The sequence below is a fragment of the Pezoporus flaviventris genome, unplaced genomic scaffold (genome assembly GCF_033815535.1).
Source record: "Pezoporus flaviventris isolate CSIRO_AGI_PZ_B2104156 unplaced genomic scaffold, CSIRO_AGI_Pfla_v1 ptg000025l, whole genome shotgun sequence".
NCBI classification, from domain to species: Eukaryota; Metazoa; Chordata; class Aves; order Psittaciformes; family Psittacidae; genus Pezoporus; species Pezoporus flaviventris.
Genome location: NW_026892573.1, coordinates 1,611,517 through 1,634,936, shown reverse-complemented (window position 1 = coordinate 1,634,936; position 23,420 = coordinate 1,611,517). Strand labels below are relative to the sequence as shown.

Sequence of the window (23,420 nt, the reverse complement as noted above, 5' to 3'; positions counted from 1 at the left end):
GAGCAAAATACAATTGTATTTTCCTCTCAGACTCTAAATGAACATTGGTGGCTCATATTATGAAAGCACAAAGATTGCTTAGGGCAAATAGAGGTCTGTCAAGGTTAATGGTCCCAAATCCTTCCTGTCCTAACATTTTATTTTTTTTTTCAAATTATTTTTAATTTGCTCTTGAAAACAAGAGTCCAGCAGGAAAAAAAAAACTGTAATAATAACTGCACTCTCTGATCTATCTCATTGTTTATATTATATACATTAATCTTTAAGCTGCACTTATTCCAGTCTGCTACCAGAAGCAGAATGGGTTGTTGCTAGTTTTGTTCCTTTCTTTATTTCATGCTTGTGATTAGTATTCTTGTATTGTTCCAGCAAAATGTAGTAACTTAAAAGCATCCAGGCCTCTCAGCCATATTTTCAATTTGGATATGAAAAGCATGTATCTCTGAAAAAATCAGACTCATCAAATGAGCATAGCACAAAAAGGAGACCACAATCATCAGTGTGCAGTAAAAAAAGTAGGATTATAAATGTATGTGCACTTCTTGCACATATGCTGCCAAGTTATCATGAAAAGAGCAGGTAGTTCTCTGAAAAGAAACACTTTCCCATATTGCTTTTATTTTGTATTAGATGTTCTTATTCATTCTGTTGATACTCATCACAGCAGTATCTGAGTACCTCCCAGTGGTGTATTAAGCTCTTGACTTAAAGTTTCTCATTTTCTCTCCAGAAGGAAAAAACAGCTGAATGCCTCAACTTTTAATTACTGCATTTTTGGTAGCTTCTGTCCCAGAGGACTCCAATTCTAGTTAAAATTTATAATTCTGGTTGAACTGTGAAATGTTGAAATATATGACATTTTATCTGAGAAGTGAAGACCTGAGCAAGGGCAGATCACTTTGTGCTTAGCTGAGACGGTTTTGTAGCCAAATAGCAAGAAGGGAAAATATTATTCATAGGTTGTCTCACACGAACAAAGAACACAAAAGATATGTGATTTACATAATCATAGGATCGTGGAGTGCTTTTCATTAGAAAGGACCTTTAAAGATCATCTAGGTCAACCCCCTTACCATAGGCAGGGACTCACTACCCTCATCCTAATATATTTCTCCCTTATATCTAATCTTAACCTACCCTCATTCAGTTTAAAAACATTGGCCCTTGTTCTGTCACTACAGCGCAGATTAAAAGCGTGTCTTCATGTTTCTTATAGCCCTCTATATATACCTATTGATAGGCTGCAATAAGGTCTTCATGGAGCCTTCTCTTCTCCAGGCTGAACAATCCCAACTCTCACATTCTGTCTTCATAGGAGAGGTGTCCCAGTCCTCTGACCATTTTTTTTTGCCCTTCTCTAGACCCTCTCTAACAGGTTCATGTCTTATGCTGGGGGCCCCAGAACTGAGCACAGTACCCCAGGTGGGGTTTCACAAGAGTAGAGTAGAGGGGCAGAATCACTTCCCTTGACCTGCTGGACATGTTTCTTTCTATACAGCCAAAGATAAGGTTGGCTTTCTGGGTTTCAAGTGCACACTGAGAGCTCACAACCAGTTTTTCATTCACCAGTATCCCCAATCCTTCTCTGCAGGTCTACTACCAATACATTCATCTCCCAGCCTGTACTGATATAGGGAATGCTCATCCTAGGTGCAGGACCTTGCACTTGCTCTTGTTGAACTTCATGAACTTAATGACTCTTCTTTCTCATTTTTGGTAGCCAAACAAGAGAGAGCTTAGACCAAAAATATTTTAGTCTGTATATTAAGAATGTAAACTGAATTTCCCTCTAAAACAGCCTCTCTTTTTCCATTTGAGTAGGTAGGGTGCATAAGAAGGCTAAGTTCTTAATTTACATATCTTAACAATGTAGCCTTCCCAGAACACCATTTATTTTATTCTTTGTAGTGATACAATTTCAGGCCCAAGAGACTATAGTACAGTTGTGAGAACTTCACAATAGTTTTGTGAGGTTTTTAGGATCATTTACACTGCTGAGCTAGTGAATATTCACCACAATTGCTGGTCTGATCTATAGAGGATAAGTCTTCATCTCATTTATGACAAAAAGTATAGCACACTCTCCCTATAAGCTAGACAGAACTCTGGGTTGACAGTATTAAATAATGCAAAGATACATGAATATAAGAGTAGTGATGTCTTACTTTTTTTTTTAGATCAACCATCAGTGTACTGTCAGGTCTATGCTGTGACCCAAGTCCAGACTGAATTTTTAAGAATATTAAACTTGCTTAGATTTTTTGTTAATTAGCATCTTCTTGAACTTGCTCAGGATGTAGAAGATTGTATAGCAATTGTTGGTTTTTATAGTTGGTGAATCTCATAACATTTATTACAATACTGGTTTTGCAAAGAAAGGCAGGGTCACATATTTGACTAGCTAGGATCACTACCAGCCACCTTCCGTTAGTCATTGTTTGTCTTCCTAAGATGCAAAGGACATAATTCAGATTTTTTTTGATCACCGTTTCCTTCAGGTATGATCTTCTTTTATGGTGAATAGCTGTACTGAACTTTAGGACTTTTGCACTTACTGCTGGAATATATACAACAGTCTAATAAGCCTTCTGAGCACTAACTATGTTTTTAACAGAAGTTCTTGGTATGGTCATTTGTAGGTTAGTATTCTCTCTCTCGACAAAGAAGACCAAAGGTCAGGGCAAGCCATCTTGTAATGAAATGGCTCATGCAAGAAGGCAAGAATAATCTTAGACTCTGACTGTATTTATTTCAAAATGTACAAACCCTAGGATTTTTCCATTCCATTATAAACAACATATCAGTCAACTCCTTTTTCATTTCTTTAATAAAAGATCTGTAAACAGGCACTACTATTTTAAAGTGTCATAACTGAATAATTTGTTCTTAATAAATACATATTTTAGAACATTCACATCATAGATGCAGAGTTTCACGGAATTGTGTATTTACAAGGCTATAGATTCAAGCAGCAGATACTAGATAAAAACTTTTCCTGAGAACAATGTCAGAAAATTCTGAGGTGATGAAATCCAGATATAAGAATACAAATCAGATCTCATGAGGAAGAAGAAAATTAACACAATATGTAGAACAGCACAAATCTTGAAAATAGAAAATGAAATGAAATCAGAAAATAAAGGAAAAAAAAAAGGCGTTGAAGATAATTCAGGAGGAATCTCATTGGGTGAAATACCAATCTGTCAGTGCACATCATGTTGGTATCCAAGAAGAGAAGATAGAAGTCTTTTTTTTAGGGACCTCTAGTGAGAGGCTACTGCAAGATCAGTATAGAGAGGACTAGCAAATGGAAGAAGAAACTAAAAAATATTTGTGTTTAATTGAGGCTTGTCAACTTTATAAATAGAATATTTTAAAGCCAGGAAAATTTCCCTCTGCAAAGATGTGAAGACATTACTTCCCTCTGACAGCTATTATGCCCTGGTAGAAAGTTGAAGTGAGGTTTTGTATATATAGTAATCATATCTTTACTGCTGTACATGAAACATTACTAAACAGCAATTACTAAATCTCTTGTTTTGGTGAAAAGTAGGAAAAACAGTCTTTAATTTCATGTGCAGAAAAGATTTCTTCTAACAATAAATAATTGTTCTCTGCTCGTGTACTTTAAATCTAAGAAAAATTGATTTTGCATAAAATTAGTTCACCAGAATTATCCTAACATATGTACAAAAAGTTTAACAAGCGGACATCCACTGCCAGTAGTGGTAATATCAGGTATTGGTCCTCCTGATGCCATGAAGTCATGTCTTTGTGATGTCTTGAAGTCATGATTCTGGTGATATTACTCAGTGAACAGTGGGACAAATATCATAAAACTTCAAATTAAATCATTGTAGTAACTTACTGTAGTAATCTATTTAGGAAACCTCCTGTCAGTAAATGCTGAAACTGAAGAAGGTTGTATGATGCTTGGAATAGGTTATGTTGACAGAGGAAGATCCAATTTGAGTGCAACAATGCAATATTTCATTACCTTACTGTTCTTACAATGGATGATGGTGTGCAGAAAAACTCTATTGTAAGCCATAACACAGTTCTATCAGTCTCGTATAAAGATCTTTTTGTGTTTATATTGAAGATGCTGTGGTACTTTTCTCTTTTTCTCTTTTTTCTTTTTTTCTTTTTTTTTTTCTCTTTCTTTCTTTTTCACTTTTCCCCTTAACTCACCCTTTCTCCCCCTTCTTTCTAACTCTCTCTCCCCCCCTCTTTTCTCTCCCTCCGTTCCCCATCATGATCTAATAAGTGTCACTCTAAACTGCAGTCTGGCTGAATCATTTCCAAGAATACCAATTTTCTAGGCACACGTGTGCACAGTAAGTAGCAGCACACTGCATGGCAGGTAGTTCTAAGGAGACTTCCAAGGTAATTTCAGGACATACCAGATGCAGGGTGTTTTTCAGTTTCTTCTCACATTCTTTAACATTTCCAGCCTGCTCCAAACTGCCTCTTCTGCTTTGATTTCTTTTCTGGAAGCAGGTGAGGACAGTGTGGAACAAAAAGAGTTTTCTGCAACTTCGATAATTTAAAAGTGAAACCCTTTCAAGCATATGCTGAAGAACTCCTTCATGGAAATATCTTTCACAACATAAAGTTTTGCATTACAAAAGAAATTTTCTGTTATGTATGCACATATTTATGGCTAACTTGACTGGGCACATTACAAAAGCTATCTGTGTAATATTTCATTATTAAAGAAGTTTCTAGCATTAGATACTGTTTAAAAATAAAACAAATGCTTTTTCTTACTTTATCACAAAGGGGGATTTGAAATTGGAGTTTGGGTCTGATTGGGTTATGTTTGTTTTTTTGTTGTTGTTGGTTTGTCTTTTTTTTGTTAATTTGAAAATCACTTTTAACTTTTTGCCTGCAAGGGAAATGATATCTTTAGGATGAACGAAGGAAAATGAAATAATCTTATAATATGTAACTATCCTACAAGTAATTTTGCCCAAAGAAAATATATTAATCTTTCAAATTTTTTATTGGAATTCATATTTAGTTGAGAAAAAATATTAATCTGTGTCAAACTTCACTACTGCAATGGCTTAATTTCTCTTTTACTTTAAAATCTGTAGGTTAGAAGCTGCGGTCTTGTAACCATTTTAAAGGACAAATGTTTTATAGGTAAACTAGGAATTTACACGTCTACTATGCTAATTTTTAACCATCATCTCTTGTGAGACAAATGAAAGCAGATAGTATTTTTTGGCCAGCAGGACCTATCAGTTTACATGGTGTCTAATAAAAGGTAGTATCTTGTCCATCTATAGTATAACAAATGTATGAGTGAAACTCCACATAAATGTAAAAATGTTGTGCAGCTGGCAGGGTGAAAAATTATTAAAATCAAAACTTTTTTACACAAGTCTACCAGAAAATATGGCAAATACAGAGTAGAGGCCTCAAATACCAAGATTATAAAAATAAACCAGTGAGAATATGAAAAAAAAAACCACCTTTACCCAAATGTTTAGTCCTCAGAATGCAAACATGAGGGGTTATACATTACTAAATGTATATAAAGGGAAAATGTGCACTCTTATAAGGCTGGTTCGGATTCATCTCTTATAAAACAATTCAACATTCAAGGAATAATTCTAGTTAAGGTGTTTATGTAAACCTGAAAATAGAATCCTCTAATTACAATGGGTTGTACATTCAATTACACTAACTGTGCTTTGTCTGTTTACATGTATCACATAAAATGAGATCCATTCTCTTTCTTCATAGTATTGTCTTCTGTAATTTTCATCATTCCTTTTTTTACCTTTTTTTTAGCAACTTTTAGTACTTTTGTCTCAGTTAAGACTGAATTCTTTAAACATTTTTTTTCCAGATGAATTAAGATCCTTTATTTATCTTAATCAGCGAACTCTAGAAATTCCAGGGAAAACAGCGTCTTGTACCAGCTTCTACATGGAGGAACTCATATTTAAGTAGACCTTTTGAACATCTGTCATTATAACAATTTTCCATCTCTTTTAGGCTAAATGTCAAGTGCTAATTACTAAAATGAAATATTGCAAAATGAGGAGTATTTATCATGGAGCCACAATTACTTTTGAAATGTGTAATGAGTTTATGTCAAATATAGAAAAGTGAACATATTTTAGAGAAAACATATATATAGATGTGTACTGAAAGATTGTCGGCCTTTATACAGAATATCTCTAAAATGTCTAGAAGTCTTCTTGGAGTGAGCATGTTGGGAGACTATCTATCTCAATCAAATTCCTTCTGCTTTAAGTGGAAAATTTGTTAATTTCTCTCTCTCCTCTTAAATGTGCTACCTATCATAATAAGCACCTTATTAACATGTGCATTTCCAAGACTTATTTTCAGGCGCTTCCATATGTTCTGATAGCATACTTTAAGATCAGGAAAGAAACACACACCGATTAAATTAAAAGCCAAAGTAAAAAAAAAAAAAGAAGAAGAAGAAGAAACGTCTGCAGGGCACTGGTGTGAAAAAAATATTTAAGTTGCCTGTTATTAACCGCTCAACCTGTTTTCTGCTGGATTTCTGCATAATTATGTTACAAAGGAGGGTAGAAAGAACAGATGTTGAATAAAGATTGAAAATAAGAAAATTAGACTGCTAAAAAAAAGTAGTTGTGGTTGCTCTCAGCTAGATATATTTTTGGCAAGACTTTTAGACAGTAATCTATTTCTCAAAATCATTGCCCATTTCTGAAAGATTAATGTAAAACTAAATGTTTTTATTTCAAGTCTGATCAGTTGAACAATTATACAGCTCTAATAATTCCCAAGTCAGTCTTTCAGAAAGCAGCTGAATGTTTCCTCAAGCACTTTCATAAATTAGATTAAATGAATACCATATCAGGTCAGAAACCCTATAAGCTCTTTCTATGTGAAGTTGTTGATAGCTTATGTAATTAGTTGTTTATTTCATGCTTTGCAAATATCCAAATAATCCATACAAGATACATTTTTCACAATCTTTATGGAATATATGCAACTAAACTAGTGTGGTTTTCTGTTCCCTTTTCTCACAGTTGTGTCATGCTTTAAAGTGAACTATCATTTTTTAAGTGTCTCATTTTTTTTTTTCCACTTAATTGATATTTTCTGTCACTGGGTTTGAATGCATTATGAAATTGCTGTCAGGACAGAGCTATCTAAAAAAAGGGAGCTGAAGCTGCTTACAGAGGTAACTAGAGTAAATCATTTGCATCACCACTACACTGTGTACTCCCTTTTACCCTGAGTAAATTATTTACCTCAATGGGAGTTATCCCTGAATACGGTCACCCTTGACTAAAAAAAAACGTGCTTTAATGCAATCGCAACCACGCTTTTTCAGAGATGGCTATTCCACAGGTTAAGATAAAATCAGAGACCATTTTGGGGATGGATACAGCAGTGAAATAAATCCTTTCCCCAAAGTTTTAATTTTCTTCTTGTTACCTCAAAATATGTTTTTTTTCAAACATTCCTGACTTTGTTTTCCTCTTTTATCCTCACCGTACATACCATCACAAGTAGACTTCAGTCTGTTGAACTGCTTCTTACAGGTGAAGAAATACTTCATCTGCTATCTGTCTTCGCTTGTGATCCAAAATTTACATGTGAGATTATAAAGCTGTGTAAGACATGCTTTTTGAAAAGTCACAGCTTAAAAAGTCACAGCCCACAACTCAATAGACTCTGATAGTTCTTGAAGAGCTTACAAATAACTTGATGAAGAAACTGCATACTTGTATGCATTTTGTATTCAAAGGATTTGGACTGAAATTTCCTCTGAAAAAAATATTCAAAATTATATCACTGTATTATTCTATTTGCTTTAGTCCTGATAGAGCTTCTAAAAGAAAGTGTGCCATTTAGATGAGGTATAGATGTGGAAGAACCATGATATGGTTTTTGAAGTAATACGAGCCCTTATTACTTCAGTTCATGGTGTATGCATGCACATTTTCTAGATACATTCCTATTACAGATCCTTATTGTAATTGCAAGTGAATAGCAGTATCTCAGCGTTATAGTATGTTTAATACTGCAACTGCACCATTACACCCAATCTCTATAGAAAAGCATGGTTCACAGATACCAGGAGGTTGATGGATCTGTCTTTGGAATCAGAGCAAATCTTTCTTATGATTCATTTTTTGCCATAGATAAGCCATAAAACCAAAGACAGCAGATTGATGGAGGTTTAGTTTTTCTGCCTTTGTTTTAAATAGTAGATGTAGAACAGGTCCTTTTATTTTATAGCCTGAAGCTGAACTGTCAAAATAAAAGATGTACGGACTTAATACCCGAGAACCAAACAGAAGAATTACTTCTCTCTTTCTTTTTTTTAGAGAAGATTAAACACTGCACAATATACCTCATTACTATCTAGTGTAAATTTATTGAAAAAGTAGATTTTGTTAAAGCATGAAATACTTTGTCTCATTATTACCTGCTTTACTGCAAGACACAGATTTCAGCTGAGAATGAAAAAATTTTTCATTTATAATCTGCCTGTCCATATTGTGAGAAATTCTATACCTGACCAAAAATATAAATCTTGAAACATTATTTCTGTTTTTTCCCTGTGTGAGTGCATGTGACTTACTCCATATCTCACTTGGTGTCATGTAACTGCAGCCAGTATATAATAATAAGTTTATTAAATCTGTACTTCATGAGGAAAAAACCCAGAACTAATTCCAATATACAAATCAAAATAACCAAAGTTAGTAACAATTCAGGTTTTGTTTAGCTTTGGAGATTAATTCTATGGCTTATTTTTAGTCAAAGAAAAAGTGGGAAAAAGCACTTCAGAAAACTAAGTAAAAGGGAACTGTATTACAGGTTTTGAAGTAGGAATGGAGGAAGAGAAACATAGAAAGAAAAATAAGATGAGAAACAAAAGACTGAAGAATAAAAGAAGAAAATTAACACTTATTAAGTAATATGTTGCTTTTCATATATTTTGTAATAGTTTAAATTTCATGAAAGCAAACATACTTTTCAGAAAGTATTTCTCCTGCTCATCGCTACAGATACACATACATATTTTTAAAAGATGCTCTAGCTGTGTGTATGCTTAAAAATTCCCACTGTTTCCATTTCAGCTCACCTCCTTTTGAATAAAACCCTGGAAGTGTGGAACAGCTTCAGTTAGGTTAGAGTTAGCTAGAGTCCAGTTTGGACATCTTTAAAAATTCATCAAATTCCCCTCTCCCCAAAGCAAAATTAATTCTTGGTTTTAGGTTATGGAAGTAAGTGGTGTAATTTTGCTATATATTTATGAAGGAACTGATACTGGTAAAACAATCTTCATGTAAAAATGCATTCTGGTTTAGAGCCTACTTCTTTTGTGTTACATAATTTTATTTTTCTTCCAATTTTGCTTAGTACCAGTTTAATGGGAAAAAAGGCAAGCAAACATAGCCACACCTAGTACAGCTGAGCACAACCAAGTTATAAATTAAGTTAAGCTTGAAGAGATTTCTGAATTAGTGAACAAAAGAACCTGTTTTAGAAGGTGGACTGGGATTTTTTTATAATCACTGATATTTTTAATTTTAATATGATTTTGCATTTTAGAAAAGCAGGTATATAACAGCCATTCTCTCTGCATATTTGCCAACATGTATTATGTACATATAAAATTTTGCGTGCTTTGAATTCTTCAGAATAAACTATTGATAAACGTTCTATTTAAAAAGATTTGTTTTTCTGCTCAGGTAGAAAATCACAACATCATAGAATTGTAGAATGGTTTAGTTTGGAAACGACCTTAAAATCATCTAGTTCCAACCCCCCTGCCATGGACAGGGACACCTTCCACTAAACCAGGTTGCTCAAAACCTTATCCAACCTGGCCTTGAACACTTCCAGGCTTGCTTAAGCTTGGTAAGTTAAAGTTTGTTGACCTGAAAGTTTATATTCATAAATTTTCCTTTGTTTTTTCAGCTGATCTTGGATGCTACTTAAATACCTTCCAAGAAATTTCAGAAGGCTTTCTCAAAAACTGCTTAAAACTATATCCAAATAAGTGATAATTGTTGTTGGTTGGAGGTTTATAACTTAGTTCATGTTGGAGAGTAGTAAATCTAAACTTGCAATTCTGATTTAGAGAAACAGTTCTCAGCAAAATCATTTCTACAGCTTTGGCTTTTCTCTCCCTTCCCCCAGCCTTCACATTTTTATCTGATAGAAATATATTGGCCTCTTGTGGTTAATTTTGTCCTGTGACCTGCAACTTCTACTTTCTTGTCCTTGGCTCCAAGGGTGAGAGTACAGAAGCTAATCTACTCAATTTTTTTAAAGTAGCACTAGACAATCTTTTTCCTTATGGAATGGGTGGGAATATAAGCAAGTTTAATTATTTCTTTCTTGGCTAGCGTCAGATGATAAGGTTTTCATTAATCATGTGTAAGTGTGGTGTTGTGTGATGTAACACAGCTGAGCACAACAAGCAGGAGCATATCTTCCAAGAAATTTCAGAACACTTTCTCGAAAACTGCTGTGAAATAAATAGCACATTTTTCTAGCAAGACTGATTAATCAGAATAGGAATTTCCTAACATAGTAACAAAAATAATCCAATTAGATGTCAGTTCTGCAGCCCTGATTGTAATCACTGCCAAAATTCTGTTCAAAGTGTCTTATTATAGAAGACTGTTTTTAGGGTAGGGAACCAAGTATTTTCCAGTAGTTCTGCATAAGATGGAAACCTACATCTATATTTAGACATTTGGAGTGCAATTTTAGTCCACATTCATACACCCCATCAGATCAACTGCAAATATCTATAGTAGTGTGTGCATGGTATTGAATCTTTTAAGTAGGCCTCAGTGTACTGTAATGGGGAGTTAGACACCTATCTGGCATATGGACACCTTCCTTGGAGGCATGCAAGTGTCAGAATTTCGGGCTATGTTCCAACACATTCCTTAGGTGTAAATATATGCACCTATCTGTGCGAATAGCACAAAGCAGTACTGCATGCTGAGTGGAAGTGTCTGAGATAGTCCAGTGTCAGAATCAATGTGGAAACATTAGTGAATGTCTTTAATCAGGCTAATCTGCTTCTCAACAAGAAGTCATTTAAATATGTTTTGCATATATTTGGCCAGCAAGTGTTATTTGAAAAAACTAGTCAATAAATATCTTCTGGCAGCGTACATGATGGCTTACCTGTCTTCCATATATTTGAGAAAGAAAAAAGCAAATTCTATATAGGGAGATAATTCGTAACAATAGTTATGAAAATATAAATTTTCAGGGATTTTTTAGAAATAACTGCGTGAATTTGCAATCTGTGTCTGCCTGTTTCCGCTATTACCTGTAACTTCTGAAACAGTATCTATCCAAAGCCACAGGCCTCAAAAATAATTTCCACAAATTTTGTAGATATAGACAGCTGTAATGGAGTATATAAGTGCCCAATATAAGTGAAAAACTAATGTCATACATTATTAGACACTGAAGACTCTTCACTGAAGAAAGTCACTAACAGTGCCTTAGTTACTGAGAAAGCTTCAAGTAGAGTGTGTCTTCCAAGATATTTTAGTCAATAATAATACAAAAAAGAAATTGCAGAAAATAAGCTTTAATTAGTTCCACTGCTCATGGAACTATGCATGATTGTAACATGGTAACAACTTTGCAGACAGTGCAACAGAAACAGGTCTAGTGATCAGAATTAAGTATAGGGAGACTAACCGCCCTGTGGAGAAGCTCAAGGAGGACAAATCTATCATAACCTAAAAATTTTAGTGGAAAGAAGATGATGGAATGACAGTGAATATGCAAAACTGTTCAGAGTTTTGAAAAAGTTTACATTTACTTTGGTGGCAGATGAAAGTCAGAAGATGGATTTATCAGTGAAACAACACTCAAGAAGTCAGGGACAGGCAATCTAATTCCTGAGGCTCTTGAGAGGCTGGCAAGGCATTTGATTAGCAAATACTAGACTATACATGCATTTAATGCTGGGGGGGGGGGAGGAGTTGACATTTTCTTTCCCTTCTCTTATTCTTTATACAAACAATTTCTATTTTGAAAAATAAATTAGAAGCAATTAATAGCTCCTCAGCTTCTCCTGATCTGCTTCCAGGTCCACTTCACTGAGCAATGGTTTCTGCATGCCTCTGAGAGGTTTACATAAGAGAATGGGGAAATGTAGACCACTAGCATGTTTTGGGAATACTATTGATTTTGCTCTGTGCATGAGAAAGAAGCAGATGCTTCTTGGTATAATTATTAATTACTTGCAATTATCACCATTTGTGTTCTAGGGACAGAATACACTTCTATGACAGAGTAAGATTACAATACATGTCCTTTCTAATGCTTTATAGCATCTTGTGGAATTATCCTTTATTTGTGATTCTTTACATGCTTTTGCCTGGGTAATTGTAACACACGACCTTGCACCCTAGGATGAATACGTTATGGATATAGAATTGCCTTCACACTTCTTACAATCACCTCTTTTCACCTCTCCATCCAGTGAACACCTCCAGCTTGTCACTGCACTTGACTTCAGCATAGGAGGCTTACAGGGTCAAAGCTGGTCTTGTATATTTTGTTCTGTCATGCAAGTCTTGCAAGCTTTATTCTCATACTTTAAAGTGTATGCATTGTAGACGCAACTTTGTCTCTATAATACAGATTCACGAGTATCATTGCGAACATTTATTTTCACAATGTATGTATATGAAGGTGGTATCTAACTACATATCAGGGGGATATAATAAATTGCCTTTGTACTGTAACTTTGCCAGACTCAATGCCCCCAGTCCACCGGTCCCTTTTGCCACGATCTGTTCTACAATTGCAAAACTATATGTACATCAATGACACACAGTAAAAAAAAAATAAATTGTCAGATACTTATCTTGCAAAATTTTGGGCAAGGCTGGATTTTCACAAATGAAACTCATTTCTGCATTAATAGCAGCTTTTCTGTCACTATTAGATGTCCTAATTCAAGAATATAATGCATTCATGTTTTATTTTAATCATGAGTGATCCCACCAAAAATGAGGAAAATTGTATGTTCTTTCTGAAAGCTGAAAAAAGTGAAATATTAAAATAAATACTGTAAACATCTGAATAACAAATTTGATACAATTTACCCTACTGAGTACTCAGCACACCTGAAGACACTGAAAAAAGGACACAGAATAAATAAGATGTCTTACATAAATTTGTATTTTTGACATTTCCCATAAATTTGATGGGTAGAGATTGGCCTTAGACATGCAAAAGAAATCTTAAATTCAGGTGTGTTTTAGCATCCAGGCTATTACTAGATTTTAAGATAATCACATGGCACAAATTAAGGATTTTATATGTATTACAGATTCATTCTCAGAAGGCTTTACATTCCCCATTGCAGCCTTTGATAATTCAACTAGTCTCTCAAAAAGTTGGGAGTAGCTGATAAATTCACTTTAATGTTAAATCAAGTACCCCAGCAGGTTTCTTTTAATATGATCACTTCTCAGGGAGCTTAGATCTAGAGATTATACCTCCCAAACACAACTTTTAGCAAGGGTCCTTTGGAGCAGATTGAAAGAACTGTCTGTACCAACATGTCTTTTCACCATTAATGAAGCTACTTCAGATCATGACAGTGATCTCAACAGTGATTTCATTCACTCTGATGGCTGTTCACCTAGTTTAATTTATTTGAATTGGCAGCCTTAGGTCACTTCATGGAACAGATTCCATGAATATGATGAATGATCCAAGGAACAGAGAGTGCCATTAAACACGCTGAATTTAACCCTTCCCTTGCAACACTTGTTTGGGAAACCCAAATCCTACTGGCTGGCACTGCTAAATAATAAGCAGAAGGGGATCTGCACTGACCATGTCTTTCGAGAGTGCTAAAAGTAATGCCAGTTCCATTTGTCTGCCTCTAGGAAATTAATAAAAAATATGCCACATGCAAAAGATGAACAACAGGATTTAGTATGGTAAATAGATGCATGTCGCTGCATAATTCAGATAGGAAACCAGATAGACAAATCCTAACAAGAAAATGCTGCTTGCTACTTACAAACACTTGGCTTTAATAAGGAGATTGTCATTGACCTTCTGTACTGAACTGCAGTTTTGCTAGAAGGAAGACTTGAGATTTAGATATATTCATCCATGACATCAAAGAGACGTGTTGCCATCATGGTCAGAGCAGGCTAACTGGGACACTGAAAGCTTATAGGAGCATCTGTGTTTTCCTTTCCAAAGGTAAAAATTAAAAAGTGTCAGAAATATACATATGCCTGTCTATGTGAAACGCTTTATTCTGTATTTTCACTCTGCTTTTATTTCCTGTTTGAAATTAAGTAGGCAATTGTATTCAAGAATAGCATTTGCTGATTGTTTTATAAAATGGATCCTCACAGTAAGCAAAATAAATATATTACTTCAGCTATGACTTTTTCAGAGAAGGTTTGCAAGCAGTTCAATTTATAATTAGTCTAAGGAAATTTTAGGGAAGGCATTCTACATAAACACCTAGATACAACATATGATTTCTTCCCTTTTGTTCTTTGACTTGAAAATGAGACTTACATAATAAGTCCCTTTTATTCAGTGGTTAATCTATGAAAGAATTGCCCTTTATTTTCCCATGCTATTTTTATATATTTTCATATAATTTTAATGATTATTTTCTTTTTAATAGGCCTTAGTTTTTTTCCTACTGAAAAAGAATGCTCTAAAACTGAAAATATCTACCTTATATTTTATCCCAGCGTATGTTGAGAATATTAGGCTGTGCAATAATGCCTCTAAAATACTTCTTGAAGTTATGTAGATTCAATGAACTGCAGATAAAAATGTTGAAGGCAGTTTGTAACATCAAGCTGCAGTTGAATTTGTTTGTATATCATGTAGATCAGTAGGCTGTAGTGGCTAAATGTAGCTGTGGTAATATATCACAGGAACATTTGATAATCCAGATATATTCTATCGGAATACCATCACTGGTTTTCCATTTGATTATGTTTAAAGAAAAATTAACTGTTAAATAAGTGTGTCAGCTTTCCAGAGGACTGTGGCTGATGTTTTATCGATAAAGTTGTTGACAGTTGTTTATCGTTCCATTCTGATTCTCTGAGAAATACTTATTCAACAAATCAAAAAGTGCATGCGAAATTTAAACTGTTTATTTAAAGAAGGAGCATTTATGTTGATGTTGAAAGCCAAAGACTTAATGAATGGAAGAGCTCAGTCCTACTCAAAACTTTCAAATAAAATTTTTCAGATCAGAATTGTTTCTGAGAATAGAACCAGTGACTAGTGGAAATTCCAGGTGTGCTGCTCTGTGTCAATAAATTCTATTTTGTCCTTGGAAAGGGACATATTACGATTCAGTTTTGGGCATCTCAGAAAACCTATAGGCTGACTCCAGAATCCAAGGTTAGCAATTATGTACTCTCAGGACAGACAGGCAGATATGAAAAATCTGTTACAGAAATTTGAGCTATGATTCATGAAGCTCCCCTCTTTTTATTTCCCTAGCTAAGCAAAAGCTAAAGGTATTCTTTGGTAGTATTTGCAGAAGGTATGTAGGTTTGAACTGCAACTAAAAATGAAAATTGGAATGTAGCTTTCTTGCAAAGTATCCATTACTCTGCTGTATTTAGGATTCAGATCTGTGAGCCAGCAGAGCCTGGGCTGCAAAACCAAGGTATGGCCAGACAGAATAGTTGGCAAGAAGGAAGTTGGCTCTCATTTGCCTCTGCCTCTAAGTTCCAGCAGGATCTAGGATGATATTCTGGTTATACCTAAGGTGCCAACTTGCTCTGTAGACAAAGTATAGCTGATTAGCTGATCTGAATTTCTTTTGCTAAATTTCAGGAAATAATAAAATAATTAAAAAATAAATAAAATAAAATAAAATAATATAAAATAAAATAAAATAAAAGCCACTTCATACCAAGTCAAACATACTGCTTCTGTTAAGGCGGCAGCATGTATATACATCAGCAAAAAACTCCTTGCTGTAGTTATGACAAGCATTTAGTTGGAGCCAGAGCTACAGCCGCAAGAAGGGAGTGGATCAGGTACAGTTTGCCTCAATGAAGAGTAGCAGATACCAATGTGTTCCTTTAGGTATTCAAAATAGAGCACTTATTGACACAGATTTTAATTCTGTAAAAAAACAGTAGCTTGTATAAACACAGTATTACATTATTAAGGGATAAATAAAATTGATTTGCTTTTGCAAGAAAATAGCTCAGTGGGAAAATACCAGGATTCTGGATCTGACTAAATACTGAATGAATGTTCTGTGGAAATCCCAGAAGCTATATGTGCATGTAACCAGTTATTAGTCTGTAAAGGGACAATTTTCTGACCAATGTGAGGACAATGTGCATTACGAGCCCTTCTTGGAAAAGGGGTCTCGTAATGCTGAGTTACACACCTAAAGCCCATCTAAATTAAATTAGGGAATACTGGGCCCTTAGAATCAAACCTGACTATTTTCTGAGTGCTGAAAAACTTAAGCTAATAGCATTATAGGAAATAATAAGGAAATTAGCTAATAGGAAACAGCCAGAAAGATATATACCCCAGAAAGGGTATATATCTAACACAGAAGTAGATAACTTAAGGACATCAACTCAATGCATATTTAGTGAGAATAGGTGGGCCTGTCTGTGGAGAGTTTTCGATCTGGAGGCCTGTCACTGAAATTCTGACTGATTCTTTGAATCCATCCTTCTCCATTGTCTCTAGAGACAGCATAAGAATTCTAGCTTGATTTTAATTGTCAAAATTAGATTATGTGGGTATCACAGTATCACAGTACCTCTGTTTCTTGAATGAAATTGCTCTTTCTTATAGCTGCTTCTAGCCATCTGAAGAAAATAATATTCTGCAGCTGAGTCTACTTCCTGTGGGTTTTTTTTTTCAGTCCATTGAATGACCAGAACTCTCCCTTAAATAGCAGATTAGATGGAAGCTCTCTCTGGATTGCATACCTGTTGCTTGATAATGAAGCTTAAACAGGAGGGGTGAAAAAACTGTCGCCTGTCTTCCTGCTAGCTAGGACCTAGTTCACGTGGTAAAGCGGAAGTCAGTCTTTTCAGAAGACTTCAGCTGTAACAATACCCTTTCCCTGAATCTCAAAGGTACAGTTGCCTTACGAAAGACTATGCTTCATATTCTTGCTCAAAGAAGTAAATCTTAGTAAAAGAAACACCTTGAGAATATTTCATTTTTTGCTATCATGAATGATGTCAGACATCAAATCGCCAGCTCTTTTTTTACCTTACTTTACAGGAAGAACTCATTTCTGTGTGTTTTCCCGATTAGAAGAATTTTTTTCATTTTTTTTTTTACTTTGCTGGTGGTTTTAAGATGAAAATTGACATAAAGGTTAAAACAACTTCAAAGAACCTTCATTCTAATATTAGTTCTATGGAGCTACCTCAATCTTTTAGAGTATTGTTGTTCTGCATGGTCTGCCAAACCAAAGAACAAGATTTGCCATGCTCTTTGATCTTTTAAAAACATACTGAAATCTGAAATCAAGTGCTTTGCCTGAATCTTGACTTTCCTGGCAACACTGAGCTGAACAATGTACTAACATGTAAAGTCCCCTTAATATCACTTAAAAAAAAAAAAAGAAATTATGTATCTTCAGAATCATCCCAGCTATGTCTGGCAAATGATTAAATGCTCTGAAGTCTGATGTGGATAAAGAAGGAGGATCAATGATCAAGAAAGTGGAAAAAGGAGAATAAATGGAAAAAGAAATTCTAGGTAAAATGACCACTTTCATTAAAAGGCTGCACAAGGTGCTGAATGTGATGCTAAGAAAAAAAAAAAAAAGCTCTATTTAAAGTTATTCAGAAGGCAGAGTTAAAAGATTTTGCTGATAGCTGTAGTACAGAGCTTGCATATTTTGCCAATAATGCAAAAATAGATCTACAAAAATCACATATATCCTTTCATTTATTTCTATTGCATTAACAATCTAGGTTAGAGGTTTTTTTTCATAGTAATACTAGGGACAATTAAGTCTGTTTAACACAGAGGCAGATGTCAGATGTATGTATGTAGCAGTTAGAGAGGAAGCATATGCATAGTATCAACTCCGCAAATAGATGAGCTCCCTAGGCACTCAACAGTTTTGAAGCTAAGGGAGGGAATGTTTTTATGTTATAACGTTTTCCCTTGGTGGTAGCAAATTAACTGTCCTGTATCCATCTTTAGCTGGAAATGCAGAGAGTCACTTGAGAGTTTACAAATAAATTTAGAGCTCTGCTAGACTGTTTCTTAGATACCCAGGAAATGGGATACGTATCATGTGTGTGCTGTAACAGATGGACTTAAAAAAAAAAACAAAAAACAAACGTTCGACTTTTTTTTCCCCATAAGATGATTTTTTCTTACCTTTGACTCTTTACAGAATTTGTTCAAGGCCACACTGAGCTTTGCTTTTGGATATGGTGCTTCACATATGACTTTTATCTCCTTGGGAATTACTCAACTCTTTTTCCTAAACAAAAACAAGTCAAAGTTACATTTTTATTAGGAAACCTAGAAGCTGTTTTGCAAAAACCATGTGGTAGATATTCTGGGGAGGAAGCGTCAGTTTTCTCTGCTTCTCATTATCTGTGATACTAAGAATTCAGGCCAGTAATAAATGGACAAGTCTCTTGCCTTTTTTTGCAATTGAACAAAAGGGCTGAGAGGAGAAGGACATATTAAAATCAAGTAACAAAATTCTAAATCAAGTAAATATAGTAATAAGTTCCAGTAATTAAAAGGTCTTTAAATATCCCCCAAAAAAACTGAGCATGATCCATGTCTAGAATAAGTTTTACTTCATTTTATAGTATGACTGCCCTATTTCTAGGGTTGTAGTACTTTAAAGATTTTTTTAAAGAAAGTTAATAGATTGACATTGACTGACATATTTCTAAATCCTTCTGTCCTGGGACAGATGCTATCTCTAAAACCTTCAGCAGTTTTAGAGGTAGCATCTTTTACTTGCTTAGTTTATCTAATGTTTGGATAAGTAAACTAAAGGCACAACTAACAGAAATTACCCTGTCTGCATCTTACTTTGTGGTGAAATTTGTAACTAGTCTTCAAGTCTACCTCCAGGACTGAAATAGGCTTTTTATAAGAACATGGCCTAGATGAGGGGTTGCTCAAGACAAGAAAACAGTGTCTAAGATAGCAAGCTTAGAAAGTGAAGATATTAGTGAAACTAATGAAAACACAATGACATCTTTGTAAATAGTTCACAAATTCTTCAGCATATGTTTTGTCAAATCATAGTACTCTGACATCAACACAAAAGTTAAAACCATAACAAATGCAAAGATGACAAGTAAAGAAGTGACTCTCAGTTGAGCAGCTCAGCTGCTACAAATAAAAGTAACTATCAGAAGAGATTTTCTGTATTAATGTTGTTACTATCTATAATCTCCTCAATCCTTGAAATGTAAGAAAGTGATCTGGAGCTTAAGGCTCTTGATGAATTTGGGGAAAAGAAGATGTGAATACTCCAGGCATCTTCAGTGTCTCTCAGAAATTCATTTACAGTTCATGAAAACCTGAAAATATGATACTAAATCTATTTACATGTACAGTTCCTTCGGCAAAATTAGTAATATTTAGAGAGATTTGAAAAAAGCACCCTTAATTATTCTTTCTGATTGATCTAATTGGAGTGCGGTCTAGTCAGAAAGCTAAGTAGAATAGCATTATGAAGATCAAATTCCTAAGGGAATAAATTGGCATAATGGCAATCCCATTCTGCAGATCCCTTTTGAAGGTGGTAATACAACATCAGCAACCTACTAAATAATAGTCTAGGGCACAATCTAATCAAACAATAATGAATATGTTACTTAGCATAGGGGAGAATCTTTGAAGCTCTGTGATAATTTCTTTTTTCCCAGGATAAATAACTTACTTCTTTTCTGTATCTGTATGTCCAAGTGAGAATTCCTTAGGAAGCAGTGTGTTCCTTCAGGCATTCAAAATGGAGCACTTTGACACAAATTTTAATTCTGTAAAAAAGCAGTAGCTTGATATAAACACAGTAGTATAATATTAAGGGGTAAGTAAAATTGGTTTACTTTTGCAAGAATATAGCTCAGTGGAAAAATACCAAGAATCTGGTATATTTGCCTGGAGAACTTCAGTTTTTTTTTTCTGAGAGCAGCATCACAAAAGTGTTCTTCCTTGCATTGTATGCATTGTACCTCCCATGAAGTCCAAAGTATATAACCCATATATGACATCAACTTTTTGAAGCAGAGAATGATACCGAGTGGGCTTTTCCATATATCAGTATAAAACAGACATTGTCTCATTATGTCTGGTAAAGGAGATTTTGAATGTAAATTCAGGCATACTGGCAGGAGTGTGGAGAAAACTACTCTCTTTCACTGAACTTGTCAGATTTTGAATGGTTCAGCACCCATACAGCCTTTAGTCATTTTTTGTGAGACTTTGTAAAGGAAAACATATCATTTAAAAAGCTTCACTGCATTAATTCTGTTTTGGACAAAATCATGCTCCTACACAGAACCTGACAGACTTCCACTGGAGACAGTCTACCTATAGTCATGATATAAACAGAACCATCAAAGGATGTAGAAACAGATTTCTTCAGAAGCCTGTCATGTCTCTCTCTTCAGTGGCACCCTCATCAGTCAATGTCTGCAAACAAGTTGTCCTATCCAAATATGAGAGAAGCTTACAAAGCAAAAAGCTTGGTGCCTTCTAAGTGAAGATATGTCTACGGAGATAATTGGCACCTGGTGAGGAATGCTCAGTGGTGTAATATGCAGATAATCATTGGTGGCTTGACGGTGTGACAGATGGGGATAGCTTCTTTAAATTATGGAGCTTTTATACTGACATCTTCAGGAAATGTCAACAGCATGATTATAGATTCATTAATGCTGTCTTTCCTTCCCATTCATTATTTTTGCTAGTCATAATCACTGTTACCTCTTATCTCTAACTGTACAATCTATTGTTATTTACATAGGATGCCTCATGGTGGACGTAGTTAATAGCTAGATTCCTAAAAATTGGCACAATACAATACACAGTATTAGTATTTACTAAATATTTCAATTTAGGTATGGAAATTAATAAATTTGATATTACGATTATGACTATTTCCCAATAAAGTTAGCAAAAATAGTGTGAACATCATGCAGATGTTGTAAATGATCACACAAATTAAGTTAGGTTTCAGATTTAAGAATCACTGCAACTGTAGGCGGCAGTGCTGAAAAAAATCCTGCTGTTAAATCCATGGAGCTGCCTTGATCAAGAGTGGGAAAATATGTTATAATAAAAATGTTCTTTCTAACATATCCACAAGCTTGTTCTCTTCTGTTAATTACTGCAGGTTTATTTCTCTTCTTTTCCAGGAAACAGCTTTCGGGCTCTACAAGAAAGATTTACTGATTAAAACTTTGAATTTGACATATTAGTAAAGTTTCCCTGTAGCTTCCCAGCTAAGTGCAGGAGTGGCACAGCTAGCCCTTGTACATTTCCTCTCTGCAGCCTGAGGCTGCAGAGAATTTTACATGGTGGGATGAGGGAGAGCCCAAAATATCTTTTCACGACTGTCATATGGTCTTTTTACTGCAAATTAGAATAGGTGACAGTCTGACTTACAAGCAAATGTTGGAAACCAAAACCGGATGTGCCTCTCCTCTTTGATAGGAAGAAATGAGACACTCTTTTTACTAGTCAGACATCCTCAGTTTACTGCCAGCTATAAAATTCTATGTTTGTAGCTTTGAGAAGCACAGTGAAAATCTTTAAGGACTGTGAGCTATGCCTGGGCCACAGATAGATAGAAATTGTTTTTCTGCTGTGGAAGTTCTGAAATAGTTGCAAAATTTGGAAGCAGAGCCTATTCCTGTCTGTGACTCACAGGTCTGATTTGCCTCCAGAACAGCAAGGCAGAGGCCAAAGACCCATTGTTGGGATCTGTGGACCAGCCCGCTGTGAGGATGGAAAATTTTCAGGTAAAATAAATGTTTTCTTGCTTTTATACTGTGTTTAAATTAAAAAAAAAAAAATTGCGTGATTGCCATTAAATTTCAAGTATGAGTTTAAAATGTACTTGTGTAAGAAAAATATTACGTGTTCTGTAGTGCTCCATGTAATTCTGAAATATTTGTCCAATATTTACGGTTTGGGACAAATGTGAACTAATTAAATCCATAGGCCCACCATCTTTTTTTTATTGCTTTTTAAGCATTTTATGTCTTACCAATATAAAAATATATTCTCTTTATCCTGTGTCCAAAAAACAAGTAAACAAGCAAAAAACAACCAACAATGAAGGAACTATGTAAGTATTATAGACCTCAGAATCTTGTAGTTACAATATCAGGAAAAGACCACGAGATGCAAGAGGTTTAAAAAAGTGGCAGTCCATTCTCATTTTACTGCCAGTCATTTTGCTAATCTGAGCTACATAATTGTTTTGCCTAACTGAAAGGAGCCTTTAAACAGACAAGCCAATATAAATACTCAGATTGGAGACAGCTCTGTTTAATAACAGCAAGCATGTGTATAGAAGTATTTGTTTACCTCTGCTCATTTATGTCAAAATCAATTGTAATTAAACAGGAATACAACCACAGCAGTAGTACTTTAGCTGATTGTTCTCATCAGAAGTGTCATATATAGCCCCAGTGTTTAGGACATTGCAAAGCAGCCTATTATTTTTCTCCTGTAATAAATATCTCCTCATAGTCTTTTCAGTTCTTTAACAAAGATGATTGCCTATCTCAAGTGAAAAAGTAAGACACCGTTTCATATCAATTCTGGGTGGTTTTCTGGTCTATCACAGGAGTTACTGAAGTTCTGAAAGCCAGATTTATATTCTCTATTAGAGATTAGATGCAATTTATTGTACATCTATTTACACTTATGTGCAGAAAATACAGCTCTTTTGTGTCTATTCAAGGAATTAAAATATGCAAAGCATACTTTATTAGTCTAAAGCAAGTACTGATTAGTTTATTTTTTTTTTTAAATAGTGTTTGTGGTTGGACTAGAGAAATATAAGCTACAGAGGATTTTACACGTTGTTTTATTACTGAGTATAACCTAAATGGAAATATTTTCAATAATGAAGACAAATGCACAACATCAAAGTTGGAATGAATAAATCTCCTAGGGAAGCAGTGTGAACTCCATGCATGCATTTAAAGACAAATCATTTTCTTTGTGATGTGAAACTAGGGTCAGCAAACACATGCATTACTGTTCACTCTGTCATGCAATGAATAGCAGAGCATTTCAAGAGTTACTATAGACCGTATCAGCAACGTGAAATAACATGCTTCAAAGAAAAGAAGACATGCATTTTGGAATGGGTCCTCCAGCGTGTTTTTTATTTGTAGCTGTTAGTTGAT

General features: G+C 34.8%; 1 protein-coding gene across 4 annotated transcripts in view; it reads left to right on the top strand.

Annotated features, from left to right (window-relative positions):
- Nucleotides 1–23,420, top strand: part of PCDH17 (protocadherin 17) — an 88,526-nt gene that overhangs the window by 56,708 nt on the left and 8,398 nt on the right. For 2 of the 4 annotated variants that reach the window (XM_061457262.1, XM_061457261.1), the window contains exon 5: nt 21,945–22,019. The exons of 1 other annotated variant lie outside the window; for it this stretch is intronic. In XM_061457262.1, the coding sequence (XP_061313246.1) occupies nt 21,945–22,019 (75 nt within the window). Of the gene's footprint in view, nt 1–21,927; nt 22,020–23,420 lie in introns of all 4 variants that reach the window. One more of the 4 variants, XM_061457264.1, reaches the window with a different exon arrangement.